Source organism: Leucopleurus acutus, assembly GCF_964270905.1.
Source record: "Leucopleurus acutus genome assembly, chromosome: 1".
Taxonomy (NCBI): Eukaryota; Metazoa; Chordata; class Mammalia; order Artiodactyla; family Delphinidae; genus Leucopleurus; species Leucopleurus acutus.
The window spans coordinates 45396758-45413712 of record NC_139142.1 but is presented as its reverse complement, the minus strand read 5'-3'; the positions used below and the strand labels follow the sequence as shown (position 1 = coordinate 45413712).

The window sequence follows — 16955 nt, the reverse complement described above, 5'->3', positions numbered from 1 at the left end:
TAAATTTTAGTTAGAAAAAGTTTTGATAAACATAGCTATATGTCTGCATTTTAACAATCTAATGATTGCAGATGTGAAATGTTTAATAATTAAAAAAACAAACATCTAATAGAAATAAGCAAAAAAGAGACAAAAGATTTACTGAATCATACCTTTCCATGCAATCTTTGGTTTCCACATTCCAAACTATAATTAAACCATTAATACTCCCTGCAGCTAAATATTGTCCACAAGGAGACCAGGTTACTATATTTAGGGTCTAGTAAAGAAAAACAATAAATAAATAATAATTTCATATAATTTAAAACTAAAAACTCATTTTATTACCAAATTCAAATTTTTATAACCCTTATTGTATGCAATTTCTAATTAAATCTGATACATAAACAGCAAGACAAAGTTTGCTTACTTTTTAACTTTCTTTTTCAATAATATTCAACAATCAAAGTAATAGCAGCTTTTACTTTATCACAAGAAAATTACACTAGCACAATTTTAAAAGCAAAAGCTAAAAAATGTTTTTATCCTAGAAAGAAAGACAACACAAGTTATCCTCTTAGCAGTCACCATCAAGATGAAGAGAACTAGGAAGTGAAGTGAATCGTACTAAGCCATTGCTGACCTACTGGGCCTCTGTTTCCTAACTGCAAAATGGGTATATATGAGAGAAGGGGGCGGGGGGAGGGAGAGAGAGAGAGAAAGAAACACAGACTAACAACCTTTCCTGCTCTAAAACTCCAGTGTCCATAGTCACAAGTCTCAGTGACACTCATTAACAATAAATATTACTAATAATGTGAGAATTACCTATTCTAATACTATGCTAGGGTTAAATTTGACTTCTTACAAATTAAAAGATTTTTCTTACCAAATTTCACAAAGGAGAAAGGTCAGATAGGACCTAGCAAAGACTTATCTACTAGTTATTCACTAAGTGAAGAAAGGCTGAGGGGTAAAAGGTGGACACATGCACAGCAGTCCGGAGTTGTTCTCCATTTCCAACAATATTTAGCTGTAATTGTATTAAAGAAAAGTATGCATTAACTATTCCCATTAGCCTACTGAAAGTATCACTTACAAAACCTACCTGAGAGATGAAATTATCTGAAAGATCAAATTGATTACTCCAAGTTTCTCTTCTATATAGCTTAACAGATTTTTCCACAGGAACTGCTAGTAACTATTAGGAAAGATAAATGATTTAAACAAAAGTTTACACTAAATTAAGTTTAAAGAGGAAAAAAAGCAGAAAATTCATCTAAATAAGACTAAAAAACATAAAAGCAAATTTGTATTTTAATTGGCAACTAACAAAACTCAGAAAGCTACTTAAAATTTTGATAAAGAATGGGTGATGGGGCTTCCCTGGTGGCGCAGTGGTTGAGAGTCCGCCTGCCGATGCAGGGGACACGGATTCGTGCCCCGGTCTGGGAAGATCCCACATGCCACGGAGCGGCTGGGCCCGTGAGCCTTGGCCGCTGAGCCTGTGCTCCGCGATGGGAAAGGCTACAACAGTGAGAGGCCCGCGTACCACAAAAAAAAAAAAAAGAATGGGAGATGATCATTATTGCTTGCACTGAAAGACAGAGAACTTATAGTCACTAATATTTTTAACACTATTTCTTAAGGAATATAAGCCCTTTGGATCTAAAAATTCATCTTATTTGCTGGCAGGAGAGAAACAGAGCCAAAATACTTTGAATATCTTTGGAAAAGGAAACTTACCTTCTTACATATACTTCCAAAAAACAGATTAGTAGAAAAAATAAAACTGACATATTCTTTCCATGCTTATCAAAAAACGAAGAAAAATGTATTATTTATGAATAGTAAAATTATGTTTAAATTTTTTTAATTAATTAGATTGTTTCATAAGCAAAGAAGAAATACATACTGGATTTCCCAACTATCACTTTAGTGCAGAATGTACCCTTAAAAGTTTACATGACACAAAAGGTCATACATTGAAAAGAAAGTCTCCCTCCAATCCCTAAATCCTATTTCTACTTCCCAAAGGCAAAAAACATAAGCATAGACCATATAAGAATGCATATGTACTTATACACAAGTAGACACACAATTAAACAGTAGCATTCTATCTACTATCTATACCTACTGCTCTACAGCTTGATGTTTTTAATATATCTAAAGACTGATTATTCCATGTGAAGACACACAGATATACCTCATTCTAACAGTTGCAGAGTATTCCATTTTCAGGAATAAATTCCACAGTTTATTTAACCAGTTCTCTATTAATGAACATTCAGGATGTTTACAACCTTTTGCTACTATAAACAATGATACAACATTTTCATTATACATACTCTGTAGTGCATATGAATAAATATGTTTATAGAATATATGCCTAGAACTAGTACTACTGGTCATTCATTCTAATAAAAACTGCCACATCCTCTTCCACACAGTATATATCAAACTTCTGATCTTTGACCATCTGACAAATGAAAAATAGAAAATCATATTTCAATTTGTATTTCTTTTAGTATGAAAGGTTGCATGTATTTTCATATGTTAAAAGCCATTTGTGTATCTTTTTCTGTACACTGTCTGCTCATGTCCTTGTTCATCTTTTTACTGGGATCTTATTGATTTATAAGAACTCTTTGAATATTAAGGAAATTAGCTCTGTCATATTGTTTCAAACTTTTTCTCAGTTTATCATTTGTCCTTTGACACTGAAATATTTATTTTTTTACTTTTCATATTGTTGAGTTTATAAATTTTTTCTGGAAATTTTCACATATGCAGAGAAGTTAAAAAGATGATACAGCAAATACCTATACAATGAGATTCACCATGTGATAGGAAGTCTCCAAGATGGTTCTCAGTAATTCTCACCTCCTGGTATTCATGCCCTTTGCCAGTACATTTATTAAATCTCCTTTTCTCCACCTTTATAATACACTAAATTCCCATATATACTGGATCTATCTCTCTGTTTAATAGACATCTGTCTATTCATGAATTAGTATCACACATTTAATTCCCATAGCATTATAATGTTATATCTGATTGAATTAGACTTTACCACTTTTGTTTTTCAAGATTTTTGCTTTTCCATATGGCTTTAGAATCAGTTCTATTTGGTCCCCCCCAACATCTTACTGATATTTTATATTGAATGCTTCAAAACTATAGATAATTCAGTGAAGAACTGACATCTTTATAACAAAAATTCATTTCTAAGAATAGGATATATTTTTCTATGTGTTTTTCTAAATGTTGCCATTTGCAACAACTTGAATGAACCTAGAGGGTATTATGGTTAGTGAGATAAGTCAGAGAGAGAAAGACAAATACTGTATGCTATCACTTACATGCGGAATCTAAAAAATAAAATAAAAATAAGTAAATAAAATGAATAAATATAACAAAACAGAAACAGACTCAGAAATATAAAGAACAAACTAGTGGTTACCAGTGGGAAGAGGGGAGGGGGTAGGGCAAAACAGGGGTGGGGGATTAAGAGATACAAACTATTATGTATAAAATAAATAAGCTTTTTAGCATATCCTTTTGGATATATTATATAGCACAGGGAATATAGCCAATATTTTATAATAACTTTAAATGGAATATTATCTATAAAAATTTTGAATCACTATGCTGTACACCTGAAACTAATATAACATTGTAAATCATCTATACCTCAATAAATAAATAAATAAATAATGAAAAAGAATGGGATACATATTTTCTATTTAAGTCTTCTTTTACTCTTCTTTGTAACATGTTTAAATTTTCTTTACATAGCTCTTTCACATTTTTTGGTAAGTTTATTCCTAGTTATTTTATCTTTTTTTTAAATTTTAAAATCTTTTTTGATTTCACAGTTAGTGCATTATTTTCTCTGACCATGTTTTCTAAATGGCTACTGTTTGTATATAGGACTATAGGTTTCGTATATTAATTTTGCTTCCAACTACCTTACTGAATTTTCTTATTAGTAATACTTTTCCCCCAGTTGATTTTCTTGGGATTTCCTCATATATAAGCATTTCCTTTGCAAATAATGAGCATTCTCCTTCCCTTCTTTCAAACCTCTCATATCTTTCTATTGTCTAACTGTATCAGCTAGTACCTCCAAAATGTTAAACACTAGTAGTAAGAGTTGATATAACAAGACTGTTTCCAAAGTTGCCCCATTAAACATGAATGTAGGGCTTCCCTGGCGGCACGGTGGTTGAGAGTCCGCCTGCTGATGCAGGGGACACGGGTTCATGCCCCGGTCCGGGAAGATCCCACATGCCGTGGAGCGGCTGGGCCCGTGAGCCATGGCCACTGAGCCTGCACGTCCGGAGCCTGTGCTCCGCAACGGAAGAGGCCACAATGGTGAGAGGCCCATGTACCACAAAAAAAAACACAAAAAAACAAAAAAACATGAATGTAAAGAAAAAGTTAAAATCAATTCATTCCTACCAAATGTACTCTTCAAAAAAGAACCTTTAAAAAGTTGAAATGTTTCTTATAGCATTTCAATAATTAATTTGCTTGGAGCTCTAAAATTTATAATCTAAATGAAATAGTTACAATTAAAAAAACTATTCTTACATTCAAAGATAACAAGGACTGGAACATATAATTAAAACAAAATAAGGGACTTCCCCGGTGGTGCAGTGGTTAAGCCTCTGTGCTCCCAATGCAGGGGGCCCAGGTTCCATCCCTGGTCAGGGAACTAGATCCCACATGCATGCCACAACTGAAGAGTTCGCATGCCACAACTAAGGAGCCTGTGTGCTGCAACTAAGACCCAGCACAACCAAAGAGGTAAATAAATAAATATTTTAAAACCAAAACAAAACAAAAAACAAAATAAGAGTCACTCACCTTCCCACTTTTTGGCTGCCAAGCAAGTCTGCAGATTGATTTTGCATTTATCACATCATTGCATTTTTGCAGCAGTGGCCAACTGATAGCACATGTCTGATTTAAAAAAAAAAAGAAAATGTAAGTCTTGTGACTGAAAATTAATCTTTTTAAATAAATAAAAATGAAAAATAAAATGCCAAAAGAAAAAAAAGAAAATTTATTTCCCCTTATGAAAATTCTCCCAAAAAAAGATATGCAGCACTGAGTACATTTAATAAGTGGTTTCTTCAAACTGATAGCTCGGAAAAAAGCAACTTAATTCACTTTAACCTAATGATAATATTTGATTTACCTAAGTTACTTTATGTTTTTCACAGTTATAAAGAGTACAAGTCTTAAATAATTAACTCAAATAGGAGTATTTCCTATGTAGAATAAGCAAACAGTATACTCACCGAATAAACGTACACAAACAAAAAAAACACCAATACATTAAAATCTTAAAGTAACTATGAAAATAAACTTGAGAGATCTACTACGAAATGTTAAGGTGTCAAAGTCAATCCTTTTAAATAGTTCAAAAGTGAGGGAAGAAACTGTGGCTATGAGCTGAAGCATATCTGTGAGGGATGTTTTCCTCATCAGCTACATCATTCCTAGAAATGCCAAGCCTTCTCTGATTGCCTCAGGAAGAATTCATTGTTCCCTCTGCCAATCCAGAAAGCATTTTCTCCATACCTCCTTTAAAGCTATTACCAGGCTGGGTCAGAGTAAGTTATGTGACTCTCCAAATCAAGTGTGGCCCATGCCTTACTTTCGTATCCCCAACATCTGGGGACCAACATATGGTAGTTAGCTTATAAATATATAATGATTGAATTTCCCTTTATGATTAGATACAGAATCAATTAGTCTTCAACATATTTACTTTTGCTTAGATTGTTGGGGAAGTTGATCACAAAACCAGTATTTAATGCTACTCAAAAGAAACAAACTATGAAGAATTATTAATTTGGTCCAATAATACATTATGTAACGTCCAATATATGATGGAAGTAGGCAAAAAGCTTTAAATTCAAATTGATGAGCTTACCTGATCTGAAATTTGCCACACCTTGACAGATCCATCACAACTAGCTGATGCCTGCAGAATAAAACAATAGATTTCTCTATAGTTACAGCCATAATACTATATGGAGACTGGTTCAACTGATAAATTAAAGAGGCTTTTAACAATTGCGTGAAACTTTCTGCTAATTCTTTCACAGTTTTAAACATATTCGCAAAAAATGCAAAAAGAGAGGGAAAAAAATGATTACCAGAAAGATGTCCTTAGGGTCAAAGGAAAGACTTAAAACAGGGGCATCGTGTCCTCGAAATGTTTTCTGTTGGCTGCAATCCGCCACATCCACAACTTTGACTAGAAAATCACTAAGAACAAATGTAACATACATCAATAAATGTCAATACAAAAGACTCTCAAAAGCTATGACCCAAATATTTCAAAGTAATGAGTAAATGCCATAATTTCTTTATAGCAACATGTGAAAGTTGGCACCCATATTACCTTTTAGTTTTGGTCTATAAAGATGCTAAAAACATAGCTCAAGATTTCTCATATGTTAAAATATAAATACTTTTAGAAAGTGGCTTCCTTAGTTAGATCTTAAGCTTCTATTATTTGCTAATCTAATTACAGCCACAACCATTTTTAAAAGCATTATGCCTTTTACTCCAAAACTCAGCAATTCATCAATTACATTTTTTTCCTATGACAAATAAGCAACAAGAAAAACAACAAAAATCCTGATTGTACAGTCTAGGTTGTACCAAAAATAATTTTTAAAATTTTGTATCCAACTATCATCTTTCCCCAGTCTTTTCCAGCATTTACTGAGCAGGCTGTCAGCAAAGCAATATACCTCAATTCACAAAGAAGCACAAGTTTGTCATCAAAAACCTTTACCAGAAAGAAGACTTGAATGTAATAATTAAATAACAACAACAAAGAAGGTACAGAGTCCTGAAAATGTTACCCTGAATCCAATGAATGAGGCCATTTTGTTCTAATTTTATTTCATTTTCTGATATCAAAGAGTCTTACCTAGATCCAGCAGCAATTTTTGCACCATCCCCATTAAAGACCACATGGTTTGCATTTGTGGTGAAGCGAGTCAATATACCATCTGGAACTCCTTCAGGAAACGTGTGCACTTGAACAGTATTGTTAGATGCTGCAGTGACCAATTTCCCATTCTAAAAGAAAAATGAAAGAAACATTGGCAAAAATTAGTTAATTAATTGGGAGTCTCTCCATAGTTAAAAATCCGGTAAAAAACAAAAAAAACTTATAAATGTAGTTCATGTCAAGAGAAAAATAATCAATATATAATTTTTCTGAAATGGCTATTAGCAAGAAAAATTTACTTGCTGCCTTTAGAAAATTTAATTCCCTCTTCATCAGCCAAACTTTTAGCCTCTGATTTCTCTTGTACTTCTGGCAAGAAAAATATTTAAATAGTGTTTTTGTGGATTCCCAAATGTCATAAGAAGGAGACTCAGAACAAGAAAACATAGCTAATTTCAATGAGGGAAGAGCACAATGGACACAATTAGTATTGCCCTGTGTTTCCAGAAAACAATCATTAGATGTGTTTTCAGAGTAGGGTAAAGTCTAAATGTGAATCCATGAATCCACGGCTCCTGTTTTTTTTTTTTTTTTTTGGCCGCACTGCAGGGCATGCGGAATCTTAGTTCCCCAACCAGGGATCGAACCTGTGCCCCCTGCAGTGGAAGCGCAGTGTTTATTTAGTGTTTTAAAAACACTAAATAGAAAGTTTTAGGATCCGAAAATGATCTGCAAACACCGTTGTTTTGCACAGCTTTTAGCTAAGAATCATAAAAGGTCCGGGATCTGCCCTACCACCTTAATTTTATTACTTACCCAGGAGGAATTAAGTCCTGATGGACTAAATCATAGTCTATCAACCTCATACACAATTCGATATATCATATGGTCAATTTATTAATTTATGTTAAATAACTACCAAAAGAAACAAACTACTCAAGTTTGTTAATGAACATACTTTACCCTATAGCAATAGGTCTCAGCCGTATTTGCGTGCACTTAGGACCCTTAGCTTATCTACAGCATCTGCTCCCATTCTAATGGGAAAAGAACCTGGTAATACAATGACATGTTACTATATAGCAACATTTGGGGAAATGTGTACATTTGTTCAAATAACAGTACAGATGATTCAAATTTGAACTGTGATAAATACCTTCAAGTTCAATTACTGGAAAACTGGTGAAAAATACTGTTTATGCCTACATTGCAACCACTGTATATAATTAAATCCATAATAAACTAAATTCATAATGTTGAAGTTAAGCTAACAATAATTTAAATGTGAAAACCAGAAGAGAATCAACAAAATGCTATAACCAACTCAACACAACACTGATACTGCTAAGTGTTCTTTGGCAAAACTGCAGAAACACCAACTATTTATTTGTGTGCATGTACAGAAATTTTGCAACCTTGGCTGTGCTTTACTTCACAGACAGATTTCTTCGTAGAATACTGACTAAGCATCCTCAGTTAGCTCTAGTAAATAATCTTGGTAATTCTTTAACAAAACTTTAACTAGCCCTCTATTCATGTGAAAATGTTAAAGTATATAACAGCACTAACTCACCTGGGAGACCTGAATAAAGGCCTTGCTTTGAAGTCATTTTCAAACAAATCTACTGGGAAACCAAATCACTACCAGTATACGGTGTCAACTAGTAAAAATTTAAAAAAAAGAAACCATGCAAAGGATCAGAGCTGTGGTCTGGATCTGGTCAGACTATTCTTCTCCCTGGTGGATAGGGAGGAATGGAACCCAGCACAGGATGACTTGGGCCCACTGTGTTCCTAACTATGTCATTTGACTTTCCTCTGAGCTTTGATTTTCCCAAGAATAAAATGGAGATAATTCCACATACCTCTCCTTACCTTTGTTAAAGACAACGTAAAATACTATGCAAGTGTTAACTATTACTACCTACAAATATGTTGATATATCCCAGTTTCACTATTTTGGAGGGTGATTTATTTTCTGCTTTGTTCTCAAATAAAGCACCTAATTGTACTTCCCTATAGCACTGAATCCATAAAGTACGTATTTATAAGCAATTATGCTTTAAATGAAATTGTCAACTTTGCATGGCTATTTGGTAACATCATTTCATTGAAGAATTATAAACTCCATTCCTAAAGCCAAACATTTTAGCACTGAATATGAGCCTTGTAGTCAGTAGAATAGTGGCCCCTAAAAGACATGTCTAAATCCTAAGTCCAGGTACCTGTTACCGTAGCCCTAGGAAACTACCATAAGCCCACTTTCATTTTTTTCTTCTTTAAAGTCTTTTTCATATACAAAAGCAGTACATACTTATTGTAGGAAAAAAACCACGAAACTGTCCTGAGCAGACAATGAGTTTCCCTACTCTTGTGAAGCAATTTCCATTAACATGTTGGGGTTAAGTCTTTTTAACTTTATTCTATAGATATGCAAATTATAAATATTTGTGTACTTAAATCCTTTATTTTAACAAACATAAGACTATTCTATAACAGACTGTTATGAAACTCTATTTTTCATTTTTTCAATTAATTGTAAACATCTTTCCAAATGAAGGTATACAGCACTCTCGCATTTTTTTAGTGGCTGCATAGTATTACATTATATGACTACCAAAATTTATAAAATGTATTCTCTATTCAGGGACACTTCAATTGTTTCTTTTGCTATTATAAACAATGGTTTTACTAATATTCTTGTCCACAGAAATGAATGTGTGTACTTCCTTAGGGTAAATAGCCAGAAATGACTGTGTGCATTCTAACTGTGATACACCATTATCAATTTATTCCAAAAAAAGTTCATCAGTTATACTTCCAGCAACTGTTGTGTGAAAATACTGTGAAACAGAAAATATATATTGGTCTCTACCCTCAGTTCCTGGCACAGAGTTCCTAAAACCCTTGAACTGTCCTAAGTGATAAGAGCACCAGGAGCATCTTTTGTTCCAAACTTTGGTCTTTGACTGATTCCTGACACAAAGCTCCCAAATCCCTTGGAACTTTCCGGGTGATAGGAATGTCTTTTGTTCTAATGAGGTGCGTCTTGGTGGGCTCCTGGATAGCTTCAGGATGGTGGCTGGTCACCAGAAAGATCAAGTCATGATCAGAAGCTTGGAACTTTCAGTCCCACACCCCTATCATCCAGGAAGGGGAGAGGGGCTGGAAATGAAGTTAATAATTAGTCATGCCCATGTGATGAGCCTCCATAAAAATCCCAATAACATGGGGTTCAAGGAGCTTCCAGGTTGGTGGTGCACCCCAACTCCACATCTCCATTCTCCAGACCTCACCCCATGTTCTCTTCATCTGGCTGTTCATCTGTATCCTTTATTATGTAATAAACTGGTAAACTTATTTCCCTGATTTCTGTGAGCTGTTCTAGCAAATGATCTTATCCAAGGAGGGGGTCATGGAAATCCCCATTTGCAGCCAAGCTGAACAGAAGTTGTAGGTCATCTGGGGACCTAATACTCGTGACTGGTGTCTGAAGTGGGGGACAGTCTTGTGGGACTGAGACCTTAACCTGTGAGGTCTGAGCTAACTCCAGTTAATCTCAAAATTGAACTGAATTGTAGGACACCCAGTATTGCAAAGAACTTATTGATATGGGGAAAAACCCATATATCTGGTGTCAGAAGTGTTGTGAGCATGGCAGTGTGAGAGTAAAGGAGAAACACAGGAAAACAGTTGTTTTTCCTTTATAAATACTTCTCCAAGCCCTCACTATGACTGGGATCAGGAATATTTTTCATCCTTGTCAATCTTACAGGAAAAAAAATCCAATTGTTTAATTTGCATTTCTTTGCTTATTAGTGAGATTTAGCTCATATTTAATGTACATTAAATTAGTCATTTATATTTTTTCTCCTAGGAATACATTTTCCATTATACATGACCATTTTTTAAAAAGCACCTAAAGTATCTAAAGACCATCTCATCTACCTTAATGAGTCTGGGTTTGAAAAAAATATGAATTCTGTAGAAAGATTTTTTTTTCCTATCCAAATACAATATACTCAACTTAAAATTCATCACAAATAAAAAGGTTAGATACTTAGTTTGCAAAGTCCTTCTGAAAACATATCTCCATTCTCCAAGTACATCTCATTCCTATATTTACTTTACATAAAACATTAGAAATGTGAAATAAGTATATATCTTGAAAAAGTTAATGAAACAGTCCTTTTTTCCAGTACAATTCCTCATTATCTGAATTAGTGAGCTAAAAATTTGAAACTGCACTAAGTTTTCCTTCAAAGAAAAAAAAAGATACATTTAAATCTCTTAAAAGATAAAGTATAATTTCCTGCATATATTTTAATTGTCTCATCATTACTATCCACTAATCACCTTTAATAAACCATTCAGCTTTTACCTGTAAAAGTTTTGGGCAAATTATGGCATTATTACACATTTTTAAATATTATTATTTCATAAGAGAAATGAAAAAGTTTATCTATATTCAAAACTTCTATAAAAGTATTTTTCATCCATGTATAAAACATCACATGGCAGTAACATTTCATATCAGTTGCTGTAATTGTTTTAATACCTTCAAAGCACATGAATATGCTTTTTCTCCAACATTAATGGACTTAGGATCGTCATCATCCAAGTCTTCCCAAATCCTCACATCACCATCACTTCCACAAGTTACAATACAACTGTGAAGGAAACACACTCGTTAAAAAGTCACCCAGTTTTAGGCTTATTAATTTTTTTGGAATGCTACTTTATCTCTTTTCTAATAAAATCAAAGTATTAGCCAATATGTTTCCTCATTTTACATACATAAACCTCAATAACAAGGACTGTTAACCTCCTATTCTGTAAAATGAAAGGTAAATTTATGCTTTCTACAGTTTCTCCTTGGCATAAAATTCCTTATATATTTGTAACAATGTAAGAAAAATGAATGTAATCTCTGTAACAACAGGGACCAGGTCTACTTTGCTTACCATTGTGTCTCTAGCACAAAGTAGTCTCTAACAAATAGAAGCTTTGATAAATGTTGAATGAATAAATGGATGAATGGAAGAGCTCAATTATCCAAAGGCGATTATTCAAATGGCTATCTGTCAACTCCCAAATTGTTTTCTGAGTGCTTTTCTTTATTCGGTATGTGTCCTCTCTGGGCACATACAAAAGCAAATAAAATACAAAAATAAAATGGTAAATGGTGGAGTCTCGATGTGCAACTGATCCCAGGTTAAGATGGAGCAGGGAGCCAAGGGCCTAAGCCAGTGGCACGCGGCTCTGCACCAGTTCAGAGACCTGCCCACAGCATTCCCACTCAGGATACTGGGAAGTCAATGTCCATCTTGGACGTGTCTTCATCTTCCAGAAGCAGTGGAGTGCACACCTCTTGGAATCATGGCCCATCAGGCATTCAACATGTTCCTCAGTGCACAGAGCTGGAGAGGATCCCCTTGGTCTCTGCTGAGGCACCCAGGCAGAATGCCAGTGAAATGGAGCCACACTTCAGTATGTCGCTGCCTGACTACGGTGTGAGCTACTGCCCTCAAGTGACTTTCACTCCTTCCCAGATGATTTACACTCAGGGAATGTCTCCTACCCAGCCAGGAATGATGATTTTCAAGGGGCCCCAGGTGATGCCTTTAGGAGAGCCCAGTATTCCAGGGGTGGCCCTGACCTTTGGTGGGAATCTAAGGATGCCCCCCAATGGGCCACCAGTTCTCACCTGCCAGTGGAATCCCAATGATGTCCCACATCAGAATGTGAACAATGCCTTATTCTGGCCTCCCAACAGTAACTTCTTAACAGAGGCCCTTTAACACCTAAAACATTATTGGATCCAACCATGCCTTCCACTGAGGCCCCGGCAATGCTCCCCTCTTTGGATCAGATGTTGCCTCCTAGAAACCGCACAACTTTGCGATGCCCCCAGCTGGATCCCCATTATTGCTGGCTTTGGAATCCCAGGGCTCTCTTGTGAGACAGCCAGTCTCCCAGGAAGACCCCTTCCTACCTAGGCAGCCCTTACCTGCTCCACAGAGAGCAGAGCAGTACTCCGGGGCCCAAGAAAGGGCTCCCAGGAGAAGACCCCCAGTTTCAAGGCCTTACCGCTGCGACTATGAGAACTGTGAAAAAGCTTATACTGAGCACTCGCACCTCGTGAGTCACCAACGCAAACACACAGGTGAAAGGCCCTATAAATGCATGTGAGAAGACTGCACTTGGTCCTTCTTCCGTTCCAATGAACTTAGAAGACATACTCGGATACACACCAAATACCGACGACGTAAATGTGACCAGTGCGGCCGACAATTCATGAGATCTGACCATCTCAGGCAACACCAAAGGACTCATATGCGGGTGCCAACATCCCCAGACCCACCGGCTGACAGTGGACGTATGGCTGGTCCTCCTGCTTCTGGTCTTTAGGTCAATCTGCTCTTCCCCTCATTTTGGCTTCTCTGCTCAGATCCTGCCTGCCTCTGACCAGCTAGTCTCTTTGGTAGGTGTAGGCTTTGATGAAGACAGAAAGATTATGAGACAGTGTGGAAGCCCATATGAGCTCTGGACCTAGTCGGGGCTCCTCAAAAACTGTCTTGGGTGTCCTCACATCTCTGGGGCCACCTACTTTTGTGCCAAGTTCAGCCACATGGGAAGATGGAGCAAAGTAGAGATTGGGAGCTTTATAAAAAGCTCTTTATCTTATGTCACTCCCAGCTTGAAACCCTTTAGCCACTCTCCTTTGCCTGCTACATAAAATCCAAGTTCCTTATCTTGGTCTTTGACAGTTTCCAGAGACAGACTATGTTCAAATCCTGAATTTACCACTTACTAGCCATGTGACTTTGGGAAAGGTCTTTGATCATTATGTCAGGTTCCCTCTTCTGGTAAAAGAAAAACAGTATTGGACTGTTGTGAATACATCTTATGTACAAAATCAGATTCTCTCCGGCACTCACCAGCCTCATGCCCAGAGTTTGCCTCCTCCCATCATTTCCAGACTTGGATGGAATGCCCCCACTGGACATGGGATCTGGCACCTCAAATACCCACTAGCAACCCAGGAATGTGGAAGAGTTAGTGCTCCTGGGGTAATATTTAACTAATGGGAGATGGGAGAAATCCAGGACGATAAATTCCCTCTTCTTCCCTCCCTTCCCTGAACTGGTGCAAGACACCATTTCTCCCAGTGGGGAGACCTCCCAAGTAGCCAGTGGACACACCTTCTGTGCCTCTTCCAGGCTTGTCATGAAGCAGACTCAATCTATCACCTGGCATTGCCTCCCATTCTTCCTTGAGTCGAGTCCCTTGTCTCACTCTCAATGCTCTGTATTTGCATCACCCAAATAAAACATTGGTACTTAAAAAAAAAAAAAAAAGGTGGGAGGGAGGGAGACGCAAGAGGGAAGAGATATGGAAACATATGTATAACTGATTCACTTTGTTATAAAGCAGAAACTAACACACCATTGTAAAGCAATTATACTCCAATAAAGATGTAAAAAAAAAAAGAAAATAAGCTAATGTCATTAGAAAGCACACATACACACACAAAACGAGATTTTCACATTTAAAAAAAAAAAGGGGGGGCTTCCCTGGTGGCGCAGTGGTTGAGAGTCCGCCTGCCGATGCAGGGGACACGGGTTTGTGCCCCGGTCCAGAAGGATCCCACATGCCGCGGAGCGGCTGGGACCGTGAGCCATGGCTGCTGAGCCTGCGCGTCCAGAGCCTGTGCTCTGCAACGGGAGAGGCCCGTGTACCACAAAAAAAAAAAAAAAAAAAGGTAAATGGTGCGACTTCCCTGATGGTCCACTGGGTAAGACTCCATGCTCCCAATGCAGGGGCCCCAGGTTCAATCCCTGGTCAGGGAACTAGATCCCGCATGCATGCCGCAACTAAAGAGTTCGCATGCTGCAACTAAGAAACCCACAGGCCACAATTAAGAAACCTGCAGGTTGCAACTAAGAGCCCACATGCCACAACAAAGGTCCTGCGTGAAGACCTGGTGCAGCCTAAATAAATAAATAATAATTTTAAAAAGGTAAATGGCAAAGAGAAGTCATATAAAAAATTATGGATGTTCAGAAGACAAAAATTAATTCCCACTTGGAAAATCAGAAGGGTTCATAAGAAAAGTATTTACATTGGGAAATTAAAGGACGGGTAGGACTGGATATGCTGAGATTGGTAAAAAGGACAGTTCCAAACAGACAAAACTACATGAACCAAAATATGAAGTTAGTAAAGCATAGGGGAGTTTACATGGAGCAGGCAGGCCAGGAAATTGAGGGGAAAAAAAGTAGATTGGGGTCATCCTATTTAAGATGACCTTAAGGCCAGAGTAAGGACCTTGGTCTCGGTTCTATAAGAAATAAATAAGAGGACTATAAGTCTCAGTTTGCCCAGGACATTCCTGATTTATGCATCCAGCTGGTTTGGCATTCGTCCTGATTTTTCACTTAAAAACACATTAGTATTAGTTGCATCAAAATTGGTGAGTTTGACAGACTTCTTTGCACTTCCAGCTTCTGTCATGATCTTGTTTGGTAGTATAACATGTGCAATGAATAGTGTTCTCACCTCAACATGTAGGTAAATCTGAAAGACAACCAGTGATAACCCATCTCTTCCTTTCCAACCCTTTCCTGATGTAACATAACACCTCCTTTCAAGGACAATAGGTGTTAACTGATAAAAAACTGGAGTCAGACATGAGCCGCTAGAAAGAGCAATTTCTTTCCGTCTCCAGTGGTGATGGGAGGAGCATTTCATATCCCCGTCACTACTGGCTATTTGGTGTATCAGCTAGGTGCACCGAGGGAGATGTTACAGGTGCCAGCTGGAGACGCCAGTGGGAAATTACAATGAAATAATAGCGGAATTAATGAGAAACATATGGAAGAATTAGAGTTAAGAAGTCCTTTGAAGGGCTTTTGGAGTAGTCTGAACATTCTTCCTACAATGTTTTGTCATTTACTGTAGGAATAAAAGTAACCACAGGGCTTCCCTGGTGGCGCAGTGGTTGAGAGTCCGCCTGCCGATGCAGGGGACACGGGTCCGTGCCCCGGTCCAGGAAGATCCCACATGCCGCGGAGCGGCTGGGCCCGTGAGCCATGGCCGCTGAGCCTGTGTGTCCGGAGCTCCGCAACGGGAGAGGCCACAACAGTGAGAGGCCCACGTACCGCAAAAAAAAAAAAAAAAAAATCAAAAAGGAGTAACTACAGTTCAGGCATTCAATAATGGAGCTGGGTGGCCATTGTGGATACGGTTTTAGACACGTTCCTACATTACTGAGAACTTGAATTTTCTTAACTGTATCATACTCAAGGATACCACCAGCTGTTCTCAAAACAATATCTGAGAGCAGCTGCCAACTGCAACCTTATGGTCTCAAGGTCTCCCCTTATAACTAGGCAACCATATTGGACCCTAATCCTTACTTAACAAGCACCCTTACTTCTTGCAACTCCAATTATAATTCTCACAAACAACATGTAATTTTGCAGTCTGTGCTGTTATAAGCCTCCCCCATTTTGTAGTCCGACAGAATGCAATTCAAATGCTTCTTTAATCTGTGTCTCCTGGGCTATAGTCCTCAGTTTGGCTCAAATAAAACTCTTTTATATTCCTCGCACAGATTGTTTATTGATTATACCCCTCCAACAGGGACTAGAATAACCCTGAGAAAATATCACCATTTAGGAATCAAGCAGAGGAAATAAATTAGAAAAAAAAAGCTGTCAGAAAGTTAAAAACAATTTTAAAAAGAAAAGAGCATCACAAAAGGCAAGGGAGGATAAAATACCAAAAAGTTAGAATGGGCCACTAAATTTGACAAGCAGGCAGCTACCGTTCTGACAAAATAACTGATAATGTGAGATGCAGAAAGGAAGTGAACAAAGGGGAAATGTGGGGGAAAGCTCATATCATTCCAACTCCTCTGGAAGTAAGATTTCACACTCGTTGGCTTTCTTGATATACTAAAACTGCCATGCTGGTCCGAATTAAACAG

General features: G+C 37.2%; 1 protein-coding gene and 1 pseudogene across 2 annotated transcripts in view; one reads left to right on the top strand and one right to left on the bottom strand.

Annotated features, from left to right (window-relative positions):
• Positions 1-16955, bottom strand: part of WDHD1 (WD repeat and HMG-box DNA binding protein 1) — a 56222-nt gene that overhangs the window by 38756 nt on the left and 511 nt on the right. The window contains exons 3-9 of the mRNA XM_082836221.1: positions 11520-11631; positions 6938-7089; positions 6153-6264; positions 5927-5977; positions 4852-4947; positions 1088-1180; positions 153-259 (exon numbers count right to left, since the gene is read on the bottom strand). Of these exons, the coding sequence (XP_082692347.1) occupies positions 153-259; positions 1088-1180; positions 4852-4947; positions 5927-5977; positions 6153-6264; positions 6938-7089; positions 11520-11631 (723 nt within the window). The remainder of the gene's footprint in view (positions 1-152; positions 260-1087; positions 1181-4851; positions 4948-5926; positions 5978-6152; positions 6265-6937; positions 7090-11519; positions 11632-16955) is intronic.
• On the top strand, positions 12280-13372 carry LOC309962751 (Krueppel-like factor 17; annotated as a pseudogene). The gene has a single exon. The product of its transcript is annotated as a Krueppel-like factor 17 (transcript).